The 18,188-nt window shown below is 37.0% G+C and overlaps 1 protein-coding gene across 4 annotated transcripts; it reads left to right on the forward strand.

Annotated features, from left to right (window-relative positions):
• The first annotated feature begins 11,605 nt into the window (after positions 1-11,605).
• Positions 11,606-16,911, forward strand: LOC113697236 (uncharacterized). Of its 4 annotated transcripts, XM_027216765.2 has the most exons (3): positions 11,606-12,065; positions 12,235-12,316; positions 15,684-16,911. In XM_027216765.2, the coding sequence occupies exon 3, from the start codon at positions 15,882-15,884 to the stop codon at positions 16,764-16,766; it is 885 nt and encodes a 294-aa protein (XP_027072566.1). In that variant the 5' UTR covers positions 11,606-12,065; positions 12,235-12,316; positions 15,684-15,881; the 3' UTR covers positions 16,767-16,911. The 4 variants fall into 4 exon arrangements, with proteins under 4 accessions (XP_027072566.1, XP_027072565.1, XP_027072568.1 ...); XM_027216764.2 differs by lacking the exon at positions 12,235-12,316; XM_027216767.2 differs by lacking the exon at positions 12,235-12,316 and having other exon boundaries at positions 11,606-12,047.
• Positions 16,912-18,188: the final 1,277 nt, after the last annotated feature.

Here is an 18,188-nt window from a genome sequence, read left to right on the forward strand (position 1 = left end):
TCTGCCGCGCACCCTTCTATCCCTCCTTCTTGGCAAGATCAAATTTAATGTTTAATTTAATTTCCTGTTGGTGAAGTTTTAGCGTCCGCCGCGCACCCTTCTATCCCCCCTTCTTGGCAAGATCAAATTTAATGTTTAATTTAATTTCCTGTTGGTGAAGTTCAGCGTTCGCCGTGCACCCTTCTATCCCTCTTCTTGAAAATCAAATTTAATTTCGTATTGGTGAAATCTAAGCATCCGCCGCACACCCTTCTACCCCCCTTCTTGACAAAACAAATTTAATTTCTTGTTGAAGAATCTCGACAGGCTTGGGTTGTATCCCACTAACCATTTTATTGAGTTGGAATCTCAGTTGGAGTTGGAATTTCGGTAGGGTTGGGAGTATCCCACTAACCGTTTTATCGAGTTGGATTGGGAAAGATATCGGCAGGTTTGGGAATATCCTACTGACCGTTTTATCGTATTGGATTTGAAAATTTCGGCATTGGATTTGGAAGGACTCGGTAGGCTTGGGAGTATACCACTAACCGTTTTATCGAATTGAAATCTTAGTTGGAGTTGGAATTTCGGTAGGCTTGGGAGTATCCCATTGACTGTTCTATGATGTTGGAATTAAATGGCAGGATTGGGTATTATCCCACTGACCAATGGAATGGCAGGTTCCCCACTGACCAATGGAATGGCATGTTCGGGTACTATTCCACTAACCAATTGAATGGCAGGTTCGTGGATAATGAATGGCAGGTTCGGGTATTATCCCACTGACCAATTGAATGGCGGTTCGGATATTATCCACTGGCCGATGCTATGGCAGGCTCGGGTATTATCCCACTGATCGATGGTACGGTTGGTTCAGGTATTATCCCACTGACCAATGGAATGGCGGTTCGGATATTATCCATTGGCCGATGCTATGGCAGGCTCTGGTATTATCCCACTGATTAATGGTACGGTTGGTTCAGGTATTATCCCACTGACCAATTGAATGGTAGGATCGGGTATTATCCCACTGACTAATGGAATGGCAGGTTCGGATTTTATCCCGCTGACCAATGGAATGTTGGGATCGGGTTATATCCCACCAATCTCGACAAGACCGGGTTTTATCCCACTGACCGTTCATATCATGTTGGTCTTGGGGTTTTATCCCACCAACCTCGACAGGATTGGGTTTTATCCCACTGATCGTTCATATCAATGTTGGGATCGGGTTTTATCCCACCAACTTCGGCAAGACCGGGTGTTATCCCGCTGACCTTTTCATGTTTCAGTTCATGGCAGAATACAACTAAGTACTTGGTGTCTACGTCTTTGTCTCGAGTCTCTTCGAAACTCAGACAAAGAGGAGCAAGCTGTAGACAGCAAAATTTCATCATTTTATTTTATTCATTTTTATTCATAATTTTTGTTCATTTTATTTTTAATTTATTTTTGTTTTTTCTTGAGAAAAATCATGTTAAAAATTGGAAAAAAAAAAGGAAGCAAGGCCACGCGCGCGTGGGGTTCACGAGGGCCAAACATTTCATTGGTTTCGTATCAGAAACATGAAATGTGAAGTACAAAGGCAGCTCAGCTCCAATCCTTTTTCCACCATTTCTTTCCTTCATTTTTCTTCACCATCGGATCATCTTAATCCCTAACCACCTGACTTGCATCTAAGAACTAAGAAGAATCTAGATGGAAAACTAATCCAAGGGTTCGAGAGGTAAGCCACAGCAATGAGATTCTATCGGAGCCCTTGAACTGAGGGTTTTGGGAGTCCTCAATTACTATATAAGGAAGCAAAGGGAACCGAGGGTAGAAGAGAACAGGGGGTGGCGGCTAGAGTGAGAGAAAAGAGTAACAGGAGAGTAAGAGAGGGACGGCTAGAGAAAACCGAGAGAAACAGGAGAGTAAGAGGGAAAGACCGAGAGAACCAGAAAATTGAGAGGAAAAAGGCTGTGAGAGGAGATTGAAGGAGGTTACGGGTAGAAAGAAAAGCTGGAAAAGAGAGATTCTGGTGAGGCAGAAAGGAAAATAGTGGAAGAAAAGCAAAAAGGGAGAGGCTTCGAGAGGAGTTTTCGGCTGAAGCCAAGAAAAGGAAACAAGGAGAGGCTGCTGCGGGAAAGAACGAGAGTGGCAGAACCAGAAAGAGAGGACTTTCAGGCTGAGCAAAGATCCTTGTTCTTCGATCATCTTGGACCTTGATTTTGTGACAGCCCCACCTTCCCCTAAGGCGAACCAAAGGGGTTAGCGGACTGCCTGCCCAGCTCTCGCCAGGACTAACGGTTCAGTTTAGAGCGATCTAATACGTTCCGGAACATACAAACGCGCATAAACAATTCACAATCACAAAATAAAAAAAAAACGAAACCGGAGTAGGCCATGAATTGTAACCGACACGTCAAAATCCAACCAAACATAAAAAATTAAGCATATACAATCCAAAGTGGCATACAAAAGTATTCAAAAGTTGATACATGTACGGTTTGCCAAATCAAAAGAGAAACGGACCCAAAAATACATTTAGGGTTTCAATCAATGAGCTATACAAAAGATATGTCCATCTAGCTCAATTCGGCAACCAACTATCAAATCCAGTCCAAAAGGATTTATTTTCCTGTAAGGAAAATAAAAGGAACAGAAAGGGGTGAGCTTGCGCTCAATGAGGTACCAGACATATAGCAGCAAAATCATGGCATACAAACATTTAACAAATCAGGTACACATGCCAGATGTAAAGTAAAGAAACCAATGATTCAAATAGGAAGGATACAGGTGGCTCTCAGGAGCCAAATTCCCATTTGCTTCACTGAAACTTGATCGAAATAACAGTTGACACTTCGTCAACGTTACAGAAGTAACCAATACCGTAGACTCCACTTTCTTCGATTCCTTCCACCTCACATACCCCCACCGGGCCCGAAATCCAATCAGATCAGAAATGGTAATACTCGAGTATACCGGAATCAAGGGTCTCAATACCCAAAGATCCCAAAACAGACTATCGTGGTTCGTTATCTAATCGACCAGGCCCTTGCCGGCCCGACTCGAGTAACTAGCCACAGGGGTTGAGCTCAGAGGTCCCAGAAAGGCCGTTGGATACAAGCTTCCAAACGACGTCAGAACAGATACAGATACAGATAGCAGATTCAGATACGCACTCAAAATTGGCATATGAACAGACAAGAGAACGAGTGTGATAAAGCACACCCTCGTCTCAAACAGAATAAACAGATAGTTCAGTCGTTCATATCACAGATTGCATGTACAGAAACCGAGTTAAACAACAACAAGTGAGGGGAGTGGTACACTCACCGGTTCAAGTACAGATACTTCAAAAGTTTTCACTTCAGATTGGCTTTAATCGCCAAGAAACCCTAAAATAATCAATTGAAGGTTCCACTGTCAAAAATCGAGTATACAGAATGCACATGTGAGGCTCGACTACCAGTCGTATGCCTCGCCAAATAATTACTAATGCAAGGGTGCAAAACATGATTTTTTGGAAACGAAAAGGTAACATGAAGACCTAGGCTCAAACAACCCAAAAGTCCTTCATTTCTACCAAAAGGCAATTCAAACTTAAAGGAACCAAACGGCCTAGAAAATTGGACAGCATTTCCCCTAAATTTGCTTACTTTCCAGCCGTCATGGCTTCATTATTTCCTCAAATCAGTCCCAACATCTCGTACAAAAATAATCTCATTTCCAAAAGCCGTTCACTAGGCTTAAAGTCATTCCCGTACAAAATTTAGCTAGGAAATGACCGGAAAGGAAAGTCAAGCCCTAAAATATTCTAATAAGCACAATAAGCCTCGATTTCAAGTCATAAACCAATGCCAAATACTACCGAAATAGGGTTCCATAAGCATACATAAGCATTAGAGGAAACCAGAAAAATCCGGAAATGGAGTTAAGTGTTAACCCAAAAAAAAATAGTTTTTGACATCATTTTGCGGTTTTGGTACCAATGGCACTAAGATTATCGGATGGAGGTGAAAGAGGCACCGTTTTGAAGCTAAGAGATAGGGCTACAATGTTGCAGAAGATCACTCAGCCCAGTTTCGAGTGTAACTAGGTCAAAAATGCAATATACTACACCAGAACCGCAAAAACAGATTCACAAATCGCATTATGGTGCAAACATCATAAATCAGGCTACCTAAGTCCAAATCCAGTAATTCTAAAGCCATCCAAAGCTAAGAAACAGGGCTACAATTCATTAGAAGGCCTCAACAACTAATTCCGAAGCATTCCCAACCAAAATAACCCAGTACAGAAGCAATTCTCAAATTCGGGTAGAAACAAGGCAGCAAGGGTAATTCCATCTTTTCACAAGCTACGTTGCTCCGATTGACCTGAAATTTGGTAGCCATATCTAAAATATCATTCCCTACAACTTTCATGTTTTAACCCAAGGCCAATTCGGCCTCTAACTATGAGCTACAGTGCCAGGCAGAATGTACATCAAAGAAACCCTAACTTTCCAATTTTCTTTCCAAAACAAAAATTGCTTGCAATTAACCACTTTTCCACCTTCTAGCTTCCTTAACTATCATTTCCAATCATCATACATGATCACATAATCATATTCATATGAAAACAGAAATATCACCAATAATTATAAAACTTCACCAATTCAACCAAAAATCAAGATATAATCCATAAAATTGCATCTTATACCACCACCAATCATGAATTAAACATCATTAGATGGAGGAGAGGGGTTCCTTCACTACTCACCTTAGCAACACAAGAGAGGGAGCAACTAATCACCTTAGCCTTCCAAACAACTCCACTAAACACCTCACAACCACTCACTTAAGGGTTTTTATGGAGTAATCTCAAGATTAATTGGTTGGATTGCAAGATTTGTGCAAGAAATGGAAGTTGAAGGTTGAAGCTTTTCTTTCTTTTCTCCCTTGAAGAGCTCGGCCACAAGAGTGAAGAAAATGAGGATTTTTTATCAATTTTTGGGATATTAGTAAAGTACATGAATAGTGGTCAAAGCCCAAGATTAAATCACAAGGTGACACTTGTCACCCTTTTGGTTGATAATTATCCTTTTGTCTCTCCTATACTAATCCATCTAGGTAACTTCTAATTATCTCTTAACACCTGATAAATTAAACCCGGTATACACAACTTAACCTAATTGGCCGAATTTTACCGAAATTTCCGCACTAACGGGTCCCACGTCCGGTATACGCTCTTAATTACTCAAAAACTAACCGATACTTGAAAAATCATTTAAAAACTATATTTACTCATAAAATTTATTTTCACAATTTTTTCGAATAAATAAAAGGTGGAAAAGCATGCAATTAAAAGAAAATAAAACCTAGAAATTAAAAAAATTACGGGTCCTCACAGATTTGCCTTTCAAAAGGATAAAGGTAATATCTTTTACTTGGTCTGTTCATAGTTTGCTTGATTTGTGTCGTACTGAAGCTTCTTCCTTTACACCTATTTCTGTTTTCCTCCACGTACGTCATCTATGTGAATCTGGTAGAAGATTTGGTGAGTTTAGACTGGGGTTTTGGGGCAGAAATCTAGATATTCTGTAAGGTTGTGTCATGGTTTCTTGTTTGAGTTCATGACCGTAGGCATGATGAACGAAAAATCAGAAACAAATGGCATGCAATTTCAGCAAGTTGGTTTTTTGGTGCTGTCTTCGTGGATATCTCTGCCCTTTTGTTTGGTTCGGGTAAATTTTTTATGTTGGTTTCTTAGCAGTAACAGGTATAAGATGCATTTCCTGTTAGTTTGGGACTGATTCGAACTATCTATATGTTGATGATGAATTCAGAAATGCATAGAAAGTTTTGAATGAATCTGGATTTGCAAGTTTTGTTTTACTCAGACATTACTTTCTTTCGTGGGTGCTCACTATGGTCTTTCGTGGGTTTCATAGTAAGATTAACAAAGATTTGAGTTTGTTTTCTGGTGTTATCAATAACTGGTGCATGAACTTAAAAGCATCAAGGGAAGTTGCAGCAAAAGCTGCGGCTGGAAATGCAGAAAAGGTTTTCGATGTTTGCTGTATCCATGTTTCTTTCTCTTGTTTGTTCATTGGCTCCAGTAGTTGTTTTGCTGATTGCTCAAAGAGCTTGATTGAGACATTTTGGTTTGGTTTACCGAGAAGTGGGACTTTAATTGCTGTTTTTCTTTGCATGATACAAAGCATGTGCGAGTGTTAGTCAAATAAGTAAGCTTCTATAGAATAATCCAGAATTGGTGTAAACCTTTTGGAATGAGCTAGGAACTTGCAAAAATTTTCCACATGCTAATGTTCGTGCTCTTGTATGAACAATACGGTATTATCTGAGGTTGTTTTCCTACTTGAAATTGTTGATAACGTCTGAGGTTTGGTAGAGTTTCAAAGCATCAGGGAGGTTGCAGAAACCTTCTCGACATTTGCATGTTTTTGGCCTTTGAATTTTTGCGTGCAAAAGGAAGAAAGAATGTTTGGTCATTTCATCACTTCAATCCAAGTTGTTGTTGGTTGAGTTGTTAGCAATGTTTAGACGAAAAAGATTGCACTCAAAACCCAGAAATCGCAGCTCAAGAAACCAGCGTACGAAAAGAGGTTTTTGATAAGAAAATGCACGAACAGCCAAATTTTTTTGTCACTATTCTGATGAGCTCATCCCGCTGCCTTTTCATTCTTGTTCTTGGATGATTTCGTTTGCCATTGTTTCTTTTATTTGTCTTGTGTATCTTGGGAGGTGGTTTTGAAATAAAAAGCGTTAGCTGCATAATTTGACTTGGATTTCATGTCCTTTCGGTTTGTACTTGGATTATTGTCTCGAGACTCTTGGTACGAAAAGCTGTTAAGGTTTTCTTTGTTGCATTTCCTGTGTATTCTCGCTTTCCTGGCCTGGATCCTCTCAGTTGATTGATGAGTGGATATGTGTGTGAGTTAGGTTGATAAACAATGAGCTTTTGTGCAATTTTTTGGCATGTCATTTGCGAGAGTTGGAGCTGTGAACTTGCAGTAGAAAATAGCAGAAGAAAAGAAAGCATGGCATTCGTTTGCATGCATGGAAATTTCAGAAAAGTTACATTCTAACCATTCAAGTTCCCTTTTGTTCTACTATGGCCCAACTAATCGCATAAATTCATCAATCTCGTCCTTTTCAAGTTTTAACTTTCAGAGTATGTTTTAATATGATGGTTGGGATAGATTATTCATAACTTTAGAATGAATTTGTAGGTGTAATAACTTTTTCTAGACTTATAGTTTTGATTTGAATTTTTAGTGGAATGTTTGAATTTTTGTCATTTAATTGTAAAAAATGGGGTTTTTATTCATTTCTTATGAATTTTATCATTTGATTGGCAGGTTTCACCTTAAGTCCCTAATTTTAATTTATTTCCTTTTAGACCCTTAATTCTTGTAATGATAATAAATAGACCCCTCAAAATTCTTTAATTTTTGCAATCAAATCACTATTTGTTTTAATTTCCTGAACATGATACTTTGAGTGATTCAATTTCCTGTTTATTTTTATTTTATGTGATTATTTGTTAATTAAAGTGATGCCTTGATCTTTTCTTTATTTTTGGAGGGTAAATAAGTAATTTCATTTCATTAAGGCACCAATCCAAGGGAGGTACACTTTACCCCCTATTTTGATTTTTACTTGACCCTATGTGCCCCTATGTGACTTTATGTGCTTAATTACATGCCTTTTGAATGTTTTCATTTCAGTTATTTATTTATTCGCTTTCTTTGTTTTAATTTTGTATATTTATTTTAGTTCAATTTTGATCATTTGAAAGGCATTTAAATGCCAAGTTGTAATAGTTAGGAGGTTCAAGACCTGTATTTAGATAGAATATGTAATAGTTAGGTTTATTTCATTTCATTTCCCCCCTTAGATTGTAGTTAGGGCCCCAAGTGTAATAGTTAGGATTTTATTTGCTTTAATTGCTTGTGTGTTGTCCATGCTTATGTGTTACGTGTTATCTGCTTTTTCAGGACCTTGCATCTAAATATCATGATTATGTGTTATGTGTTTATGTGATATTATGTGTTTACATGCTTTTATTATGTTTTACATGATTAGTTAGTTATAATTAATGTATGCTGTCATCACACTAGTTCAACGCTAGTCGTGGTTTCCTTTTCCGATTTTCCACTAGTCTAATGCTAGTGAGGACTCATAGACATGGACTAGTCCAACGCTAGACCCTTAGGAGCCCTTCACCCGTTAGATCATAATTGTGTGATAAGGTTACTTCATCTCATGCATGTTTTTCACTTTTTAGGGTTTTTACCATGTTGCATGACACTTTTCTTATATATATGTACATCCTTTATCCCGTATTCCCTTTTATTTATATCCCCTATTCCATATTTCCCCTTATATGTATGTTCCTTACCCCTTTGTATGAAAATATGACATTAGACTTGCATTCCCATTTAAGAATTAGAACTAGGCTAGTACATTTGCATGATTAGATAGGAAAAAACCCTCAAATATGGGATATGGAAGGGTAGATCCCACACTGATCTAGTCTCACGAGTAAATTTTGTTGATATAGAATTAAATTCTGACATTGTCAACACTGTTCTGAAAACCAAAATTAAAATGATTTTAAAGGAAAAATTGTAAACTTTTTCTCATATGAGGAATTTCCTTCTGCCTACTATCATTTCATGTTGCAAAACTGATGACTTATTTTCAAACACATTTTAACACTCCTGTTGAGCCAAGATTGGAGGATTTCAGTCCCCAAAATTTGATCATCTTTTCTATAATATTAAATCTATTGGTTCCTACTGATGGTCATAGGACTGATGCCAATAAAATGGAGCTTTACCTGTTTTATTACTTTCTTGAAAAAATTTGAATTGATTTCGGCATTGTTATGTGCAAATTCTTACTCAAAATCAGCACTGATAGCCATAGGAAACTTTCCTATGAAAGATTTTTGACCCCAATCTTTGTTCATTTTAAAATTCCCTTCACTGGCAAATTGCCAAATGAAAGTGCCTCAACTGTTTTCTCCAAGACTTATTTTGAAAGGAAAAATATGAGATTTTTTTAGGGTCATTGGTGCTACAAGAAAACTGTTTCGAAAAATAGGACTAAGAGTCGTCATGAAACTCCTGTCATCCCTAGAACTCCTCGAGATTAGTCCATGTTTGTCTCATCCTTTACTATTCATCCTAGAAGGTCATCCACTAGGCCCTCTTCATCTAACTCTGAGGTCATCTCCCTACTTAAGGATCTCTGACAGCATATTTTTCTTCTTGAGGATGGTCTGATGATGACCATATCACCTGCGCAACAAGCCTCCTTCACTACCAAAAGGAACTTGCTTGTGCCCCCTATCCCTCAAGAAAATGAGCCAACTGAACACACTTCACATACTGAATCCATCCAGAAGTTCATGCTTCCAGTTCTCAGCCAAAGGATAAGGGAAATGCTCCAGCAACTGAAGACAGTAATGATGATGAGGAGACTGAAGAAGAAGAAGTGGATCTTGCTCAATTTCGCCTAACTAGGAGACGACATGGATCGTCCAAGATCACCATCTAGGCACCCTTAGGAATTTGCACTTCATCTTTAAGATAGCACTTCATAGTGGACATTAGCATCTTTTGCATTTGAACATTTCAAGTACTCTGTACTCAGAATTCTGCTATTTGGTTATCTTTGTTGGTTTGTTATTTGGTTAACCTTTCCTATTTTGATCATTTCTAGTTACTTTTGTGGATAATCTGTATTTGGTAAACTCTGTTTGCTTCTGGATCTATAAGTGCTGAATGGTTGGTATATCTATGCTTGCTGCATTGTTGTGCCTGTCAACTGTATTTCTACTGTTCTGTTTGCAATGATGCTGGGTATTATTGGTAAATCCTCAATATATGATTTCTGGATTAACTGGCTTACATTAACTGAACTGATGCTATTGGTTGCTGTATCAATTAATGATGACAAAAAGGGGGAGAGAATGGATTTAAGAGGTCAGGGAGTGTAATCTGGTAAATGCGTGAGGGGGAGTTATTCTGAGGGGGAGTAAACTACTTACAAATCGTTTGGATGCATCAAGTGAGGCGGAGTTTCTTTTTAATTCAATTTTTTCTCTCTCTTCCATCCATTGTTTTTCATCATAAAAAAAGGGGAGATTGTTAATCATTGTCCATTACTTTTGATATTTACAAAACAAATGGATGTTACTAATATCTCATCAAAGATCTTTTCAACAATATTGCAAATCAGGCTCAAACATTAAGTTCATGTTGATAGAGACAAATGAGCACTGAAAGCTGTCGGACGCTCATAAAGCTTGGATTGAACGTCCGATAATCATTGCTCAACTTCGGACGCATGAAGAACTTCACTATCAGACGTCCGAAAGGATATGAGCATTCCCTCTAGCTCACCCACCTCGATCGGACGCAAAACATTAAAGCACCGGACGTCGATAAACAATGAATCACTTCGGACGCAAAAGAATTGTTGGTACTGGACGTCCGAAAGAATTGAAGAAAAACTCTTTTGCTCACTGCCTGTTGTGGGACGCAAAAAACAGAACTACCGGACGTCCGACACTACCAACGGATAGTTGACTTTTCAGCTGCTTTCTATCCGTTGGACTCATTAATGAATGAACTTTTCAACCTCATATAAATTGAGCAAAGTCAACCACTTCAGTACAACTTTGCACATTGAGATTACATCATATCAAGAGTGATTGTAGCAAGAAAATACTCTTCAAGGAAGATTTGTACTTTTAGTTGTATAAGTTTCATAGAAGCTTTTCTTGTGTGAGAAAATTATTTCAATAGTGTAGCTCTGTGAGGGGTATCCGAGTGATTGTAAAACTTCCTAACTTGACTAATTGTGGCTTGGGCAAGGAGGAAGTGATTCTTCCGTTGTACACAATGATTGGTTGTAATTGATCAACTTGAAGAAGTTTGCTTTATAAAGTGATATTCAAATTCAAGAGGAGTTTGAAATCTGGTTTGCTATTCTATCTCTTTCATTTACTATCTTGCAATTTAAAGTGATCATCTCTTCTACTCACGAGCATTCGTGTTTTCTCATTATTTGTTCCTTTGTGCGGTCATCTACAAAAGAGGGTAAATTTCATATTTAACCAAAAAGGGTCTCATAATTTTGTTAGTTTTTAATTAAGCTAATTCACCCCCCTCTTAGGTTGTCTTCGATTCTTACAGTGGTATTTTTAGGTCGGATATAAGATTATTTTTTTGGTAAATTCAATTAAAATTGAGATGAAATTTATTTGTTTCAACTTATAATTTTAAAAATTTTTATTTTTAAAAATCCAAGTTCTTTAAAAATATTAAACTTTTCATCATATAGAATCTTAAATTAGTTCAATGTACGTCTTATTTTGTACACATATATATATATTTATATAAATTTTTTTATAAAAAATTTATTGAACCATAATTGAACCGATTCAATCGGTTGAATTTCGATCCGAACATTTTACTGGTTCAATCAACGATCCGAGTTTCAAAACATTTGTAGTATATCCTTTATTCCCCTTCTTTTTTTTTTTTTGTGGTCGAAGTGCTAGGGTTAAATATTTTTGCCTTCGTCCAACCTTTGAAAAACATTAGCAAGGTGAATGCCAACTGCAAACATGAAGAACGCTTGAACAAACTGTATGATGAAACCCATTCATAATGCTTTTTTAGCTACTATGGGATTTAATCGATGGGAATGAAAGTAATTAAAAAACGCCTTTGTGATTCCCCACCCATCGCTCCACTATCAAATATCGTTAACCCTCTCATTAACACCACTCTTAGGGATTTAAAAATAAAAATAAAAAAAAGATCCCTAAACCGAACCCTTCAGACTCAATGCTCTCATTTCCTCTCAAAGGAGCTCTTACCGTCGCTCTTTCCCCGTCAACAACTACCTACCTATCCAATCTCCGGTGGTAGGTTGTCTACTAGTAACCTTATTTTCCCTATATTTTGTTCCTCATAAGAGTTTTTCCCCTATTTTTTCCAAATTAATTATCAGATCTATTCGGCAGCAACATCCTTTGGATTTTCAACTCTGCCATCAGTGGTGCGTTTATCTTGAACGGTAATTGATTTTACCTGGATTGGGAACTTTTCTTTGTTTATTTTTTTAATTTCAAAATTTTTCATATTTTTTCTTCTAAAAATTTTGTGAGGATTCACTATACTTATGGTTGAAGGACATCATAAGAACTCCAATCATTATCGGTAACTTCTTCATTTTTTTTTTCAAGAATCAAGGACATCATCTTTCTGGTGGTGTTTTATCAATTGTGCAAAGTAAATGAAACAAAGAATTTTTCCCCAAACTTGAAGGTGTATTCCTACTCTTTTCTAACTTGTTTCGTTGAATTGAAGTTGTCAAATAGGGTTGTGTTTCTATTAGCAGTACCACTTGTTTTTTTTTTAACTACTTTTGTGATTTTTTTGTCAAATTTTTTCTGTTCAAGTTGGGTTTTAGAGTACCATTTCAATTATAGGTTTCGTTTTTTCTTTTATTTGAAGGTTTTTGAATTATATAGTTTAAATTTGATTATGATTGCTGAAATTTGAATTTTGGACTGTAGTTGATAGCTAATTGCATAATTAGTTTCATTTTCTGTTGTTTTGTTGAAGTCCATTTGTGCATTGTATCCTTCCATGGTAATATTTTCCATAAAATTGGTCTTTGTGGCTCATTGGATTTACTAGACTTTGTCAGGTTTTACATGAACATAATACTGTAACAGCCTTACCGAATTTCTATCTGGCTTGAACCAAAGCCTGCTCTGGGTTATCAAGAAGATAAGGCACTGTTCTCCAAAGCCAGCTTTGGATTACCAAAGCCAGTTGTTGTGTTTTTATGGTGCTAATTCATGATTCTTTTTGAATTATGTTCATGGAGGCTGCCTTGTAATCTGGAAAACATAGAAAATGCATAGTTGTACTTTACATTGTATGTTTCTTGAAGCTCTTATAATTGTATGTTTTTGTTGGCAGTCTTTTGGCTTATTCTGTGGCCACTGAACAAACTTGTGGAATATTCTGATATAGTATGCGTGCTGGAAATAGCTTGATTAGTTCTTCAAATTTAGGTTTCCTTTGGCATTTAGAATCCCTGGATTTAATGCTAAAGGCACATGCTGAAAACACATGGATCCTATTAAAGGCCACAAACATAATGGTCCTAGTGGGAGATCTTTTTTCTTTTTTCCCCCCTCTTATGGCAGAGAAATTTTTTCATCTTCTACCAAACTCTTTCTCGGTCATATTGCTGCTTTGATGATTTCTCAGCTGTCCATTGAACTTTGATCCATTTGCAGATAAATCTTTTAGTATTAATTGCAGTTATCATGGGATTAAAATATTAATGTGGAATGGTTTTTACAGTGCATCACAAATACAATGTTTATTCCATCCTTTCTAATTTCGTTGATCAGGTCTTTTCAGTGAGAGAGCTATTTATATAAGATATCACCTAGTTGCAATTTTTCAACTCCTTTATGTAGATTGGCACATTACAATTAATAGGATCACAAGCTATAAGCAAAAAATAATAATGATAATAATAAGTAGATCTTTTTCCTGATGTGATCAAATTCAATATCAAAGTTGCAGCATCATTTAGTTTTTTTAAACCTTACTAGAAGGTAGAAAACAGTTCTTGATTGAACTAGTGCTTTCTTTCTGCTGCTAGGCAGATTTGTATTTTGTGCGCTCAATAAGTATTAATTTTAGCACGTGGATATGTCTACCATATGTATCTAACCTGATAGGAGAGTTTCAATTGGTCATCTTCTGCAACAGCAACATCTGTTAATATTTAGGTTAATTTGATGGTTGATCTTGATAGCTAAAGAGAGAATATCTTAAAGCTATATACTATTATTGAATAGATTGTGATTATTTGTTATGTATATTTACAGTTTTTAATATAGCATTAACTAAAGCCTTTTTATATAATTTCTGTCGCTCTTGTTCTTGGGTCATATCGTTATCCCCTATCCTTGAACTCTATCATTCAACTGATGCAATGAAATAACTAAACTTGTTTAATAAATGAATTCATTTAGGAGACAAGGATTGAGATAATTAACTGCTTGAAAAGCTTGTCAAGCATTCTACTGAAGTAGCATTTATATCTAGACTTGTTCTCTTGTCAACTAAAGAGGAAAGGAAATGTAAAGTGTAAAAAAACAAAAGCTTATGTGGATTGGATTAATATGTAGACCAGGAAGGGTAGCTTTTGTTTGACTTTGGTTTCTTGAAGGGCACATTTTAAATTTATTCCTATATCAAGTTTTAAGGATTCTGAAAAACCGGGAAGAAACCATTAATGAAGTAAAGGAAATGGAATTTTTTTGCACTTTGTGACAACTAGAAGTGATAATATATTGATATTTACTATCCATGAATACCACAAAATATGATTAATGTGTTCTTGGCAAGAACTTCTTTTGAATGCTATGTTGATCTTGACACACTATTAAAGTTCAATTCGTACAAGATGACATTTGTTAATCCATGTGTCTTTGGCTAATGTACCTGTCATTCCCAATGATCCTCTGTCTTCTATGTAAGGGTGATTCTATGAGCTTTTCTCAAGCTTGATTTCTATGTATTTCAATAGATATGTTTGTGCCCACCCCAGTCAAGATAGAAATCTACTTGAATTGTTTGAGTCTGATTTTCAGCGTGCTTTTGGTTACAAAAGGTAATGCCATACTTAAAAATCCAGTTTTTTGAGCTTTTTCCTTAGACAGACACTTTTTTTTTTTGCTGTGTTCTTTCAGCAATTGTAGTTGCTACGATAAACCTTCTAAAGTTGGTTCAAAGTAGATTTTAAATCTGACATGATCAATATTCTTGGGTCATTTTGGTCTCTATTAAACTTTTTTGCTCTCTAAATTACTGAAATCTTGTTATTTTCTTTGTACATTGCTAAGTTTGCTAAATTATGTGGAGTGCTCTGAGGTTGTTTTACGAACTTGCGCGTTGTTTTAAGGAAAATCCAAACTGATCACTCCTCTTGTCTGGTTTGAAATCCTTTGAGTTGCTTATTTGGTACCATCAGATGATGTTTACTTGAATCATTGAGTAAAACTGACAATACTCCTTTGCAAAGGAAATATTACTTCTGCATCTATAACTCTTTTGTCTTCATTTTTTTTCCTGCCTTTTAAGCTCAAGATCACTTTATTTGCTTTTTGTAACTTTTCTTTAGCAAAATTTATAACATTCAGAAACTCATCTTATAGTGAATTTGCTGAAACTCAGTTCAGTTTCCGAATGGTGTTTTTGTTATTTTATCCATGTTATTATGGCTTTTTAGTCCGGTTCTGATCTGGCTATGTTTTTTATGAATCTAATCTTGTTCATGTCAGAAGGTACCACCAATTGAAGTGAGGAAAATAATTGACTTTTGTCAAACTCCAAACTAGTCTTATAGACTTATACAATGAATTCTGAATGGTCAAAGATAGGCGTACCAGCCACTGGATAAGACATATTTGATTTAAGCCATTTTCTGAATTCTGAATTTTTATTCTTTCTTGTCAATAAGTTTTGTCGTTTTTGGCATCATTGTCTAAGTTTCATCTTAGAGGCTTGTTTCTTGTATTTTCCTCTGATTAGGTTCTGAATGGTTCAATTGGTACTTGCTAAAACAGTGTCTGATTTCCGTTTCCTTTTACTATGTGCACAGAAATGGCACTGTCTTCTCATTTCAAATTCCACATCAGTCCAAAGCACAAGGAGTTTATTTGGGTGTTGTTGAACGATATGGGAGTTCATGACCTTTGACCAATTCACACGGGGATTTTCTGTATTTTACCCTTTTAGTAGCCATTCCCCGAAATAGAATCCTTTGATCATCAAGACCTGAAGCAGCCGCTAATCAACCATGGCTGCTACCATCCTAGCCGATGATGATGATGATGACATAAACCCCTTCACATCCATAATGCTGCTCGCCCCTACATGCCAACCACCAAAACCAGAATCAGAAGAAGACCACCAGAATCAGAGCCCATTATCATCATCCAAAGCTGGAATAACTAGTCAACAACTTCTTGACCAAAATAACTACTACCTCCACTCTGTCAACTCCCACCTACTCATCAGACAACTCCCTTCTCAAGGCCTCTCTTTTCAGCTCTGGCCTGCTGCAACCACTCTCGTCACCCTCCTTGATACCCACTCCTCTCAATCCACCATCCCCAACCCACTTTCCACCTTATTTAAAGCCCAAGAAGACCGTCCCCTCAACATCCTGGAGCTGGGCTCTGGCACCGGTCTTGTTGGGATTGCAGCTGCTGCTCTTCTCTCTGCTAATGTCACTGTCACAGACCTCCCTCATGTGCTATGCAATCTGCATTTCAATGTGGAGGCTAACTCCAAACTTCTTCAAGTCAACCAAGGTGCAAAAGTTAACATAGCGGGGCTTTCCTGGGGAGTGGATGAAGACATGAAAGCTGTTGGGAAGGAGTATGATTTGATACTGGGGTCTGATGTAGTGTATCATGATCACCTCTACAAGCCCTTGATTAAGACCCTGAGGTTCTTCTTGTTGGGGAATGATGACGGCAGCAAGAAGAAAAGGGTTGCCTTTGTGATGGCTCATTTAAAGAGGTGGAAGAAGGAGTCTGCATTTTTCAAGATGGCTAGGAAGCTTTTCGATGTTGACATTATACATTCTGATCCTCCTTCCCATGGCGCTAGAGTTGGAGTAGTAGTGTACCGAATGGTGGGGAAATGTTTTCTCAGCGTCAATTCTGTCCCTAGCTAAATATTTGAGCGAGGAATTGAAGAGAACATTCTTGAAATTTTGAGAAAATCTAGAAGTTTGTCATGCATCAAAAACTTTCCAGGGAAGATTTTAATATCTTTGTTAATGTATTTTACTAAATTGCAATCACCAGGGTTTGAGTTCACTAACTTGTCCTTGATCAATTAGCGTCTCAGCATAAACTTGAGCAGAAATAAAACTTGCTTAACTAGAATGTTGAATGTTATTATTGTAAAACAAATAGTTAGCACTTCTACCCGACCTCGTGACCAGATCGTATCATGCCCTTAGCAAAACAATGCACTCAAGATTCAAATACTGCAGTATAACGCCAGAGAATATCGTTTTCCCAGGTACAAATTTCTATGAACATTTGTCTGGCTAAAGCTTTCCATGTTCTCTGAATCCCAAGACGGATGAAAGCGCACAATTAAGACACCTAGAGGTTTGGAAGAGGAGCAGGAACAATCAATCGTTCTTGACAGTTCACGGTCATGATTTGGTCAAAAAAATTTGTACGGTCCAGATTTTATCTTGTATCTCATTTTTAACAATATCTGTGGGACCTACAAAAATTTATTTTAGAATTACACGTTGTTAAAAATAAGTTACACGATGTGCAAACAGAATTACGCCGTGTACAAAATGCACATAACCTTCAGGAACGGTTGCTGTGAGGACTCGCAAATTTCTTATATTTTTCTCAAAAATGCCTTTTTATTTAGAAATTATTCATTTATTATAGCCCTACTACCTAATCATTCCCCAATAAGTGCAAATGAATCTAGAAAGTAGGGTTTCACTTTTCGTTTTCAGTTGGAGCAAGTTAGGGTTTTCGCGATTTTCCGAAGGATGATTTTTCGGTACGGAGCAAGGATTCAAATTTGGTGATTAAGAGTGACTTTTAGGTGAGAAATAATATGTGATTAGGAACCATGATAAAAAGTTAGTGATTGGGAAGAAAAAATCCTAGTACGTGTGATTTAAGAAAAAACGGTGCGAACCGACGTGTACCGCGCACTACCGATTGAACGCACCACTGGACCACAACTTTCTTACCACGTGAGCTCATTGATATTTGAGCAAAATAACCCCTCATTTCCAGCTGCCTTTGACCGAAATTTGTGGCCACAAATGCAAGGGAGAGAGAGAAAAATTTGCATGGCTTTGGTGGTGCCAAGTGTCACCACCTCATGGCTCCTTGATTAATTTTTTTTTTCTTGCCTTTTTATCCTTCATTTCAGCCATCTTTCTTCTTCATTTTTTTCTGGTCTTGGCCGAGAGAGAGAGAGAGAGAAAACCCAAGAGAGAGTTCACCATTTTTTCTTGAAATCTAGTCACCAAGTGAGGAAACAAAGAAAGTAAACCGATTAAAGTTATCTTTGAGTGTTGGTTTAGTGAGGTGTTGGTGAATTTTTGAAG

Source organism: Coffea arabica, chromosome 6e (assembly GCF_036785885.1).
Source record: "Coffea arabica cultivar ET-39 chromosome 6e, Coffea Arabica ET-39 HiFi, whole genome shotgun sequence".
Classification (NCBI taxonomy): domain Eukaryota; kingdom Viridiplantae; phylum Streptophyta; class Magnoliopsida; order Gentianales; family Rubiaceae; genus Coffea; species Coffea arabica.

Excerpts from the sequence above, each read along its gene's own strand:
- LOC113697236 (XM_027216765.2), top strand. The coding sequence starts at position 15,882 with ATGGCTGCTACCATCCTAGCCGATGATGATGATGATGACATAAACCCC.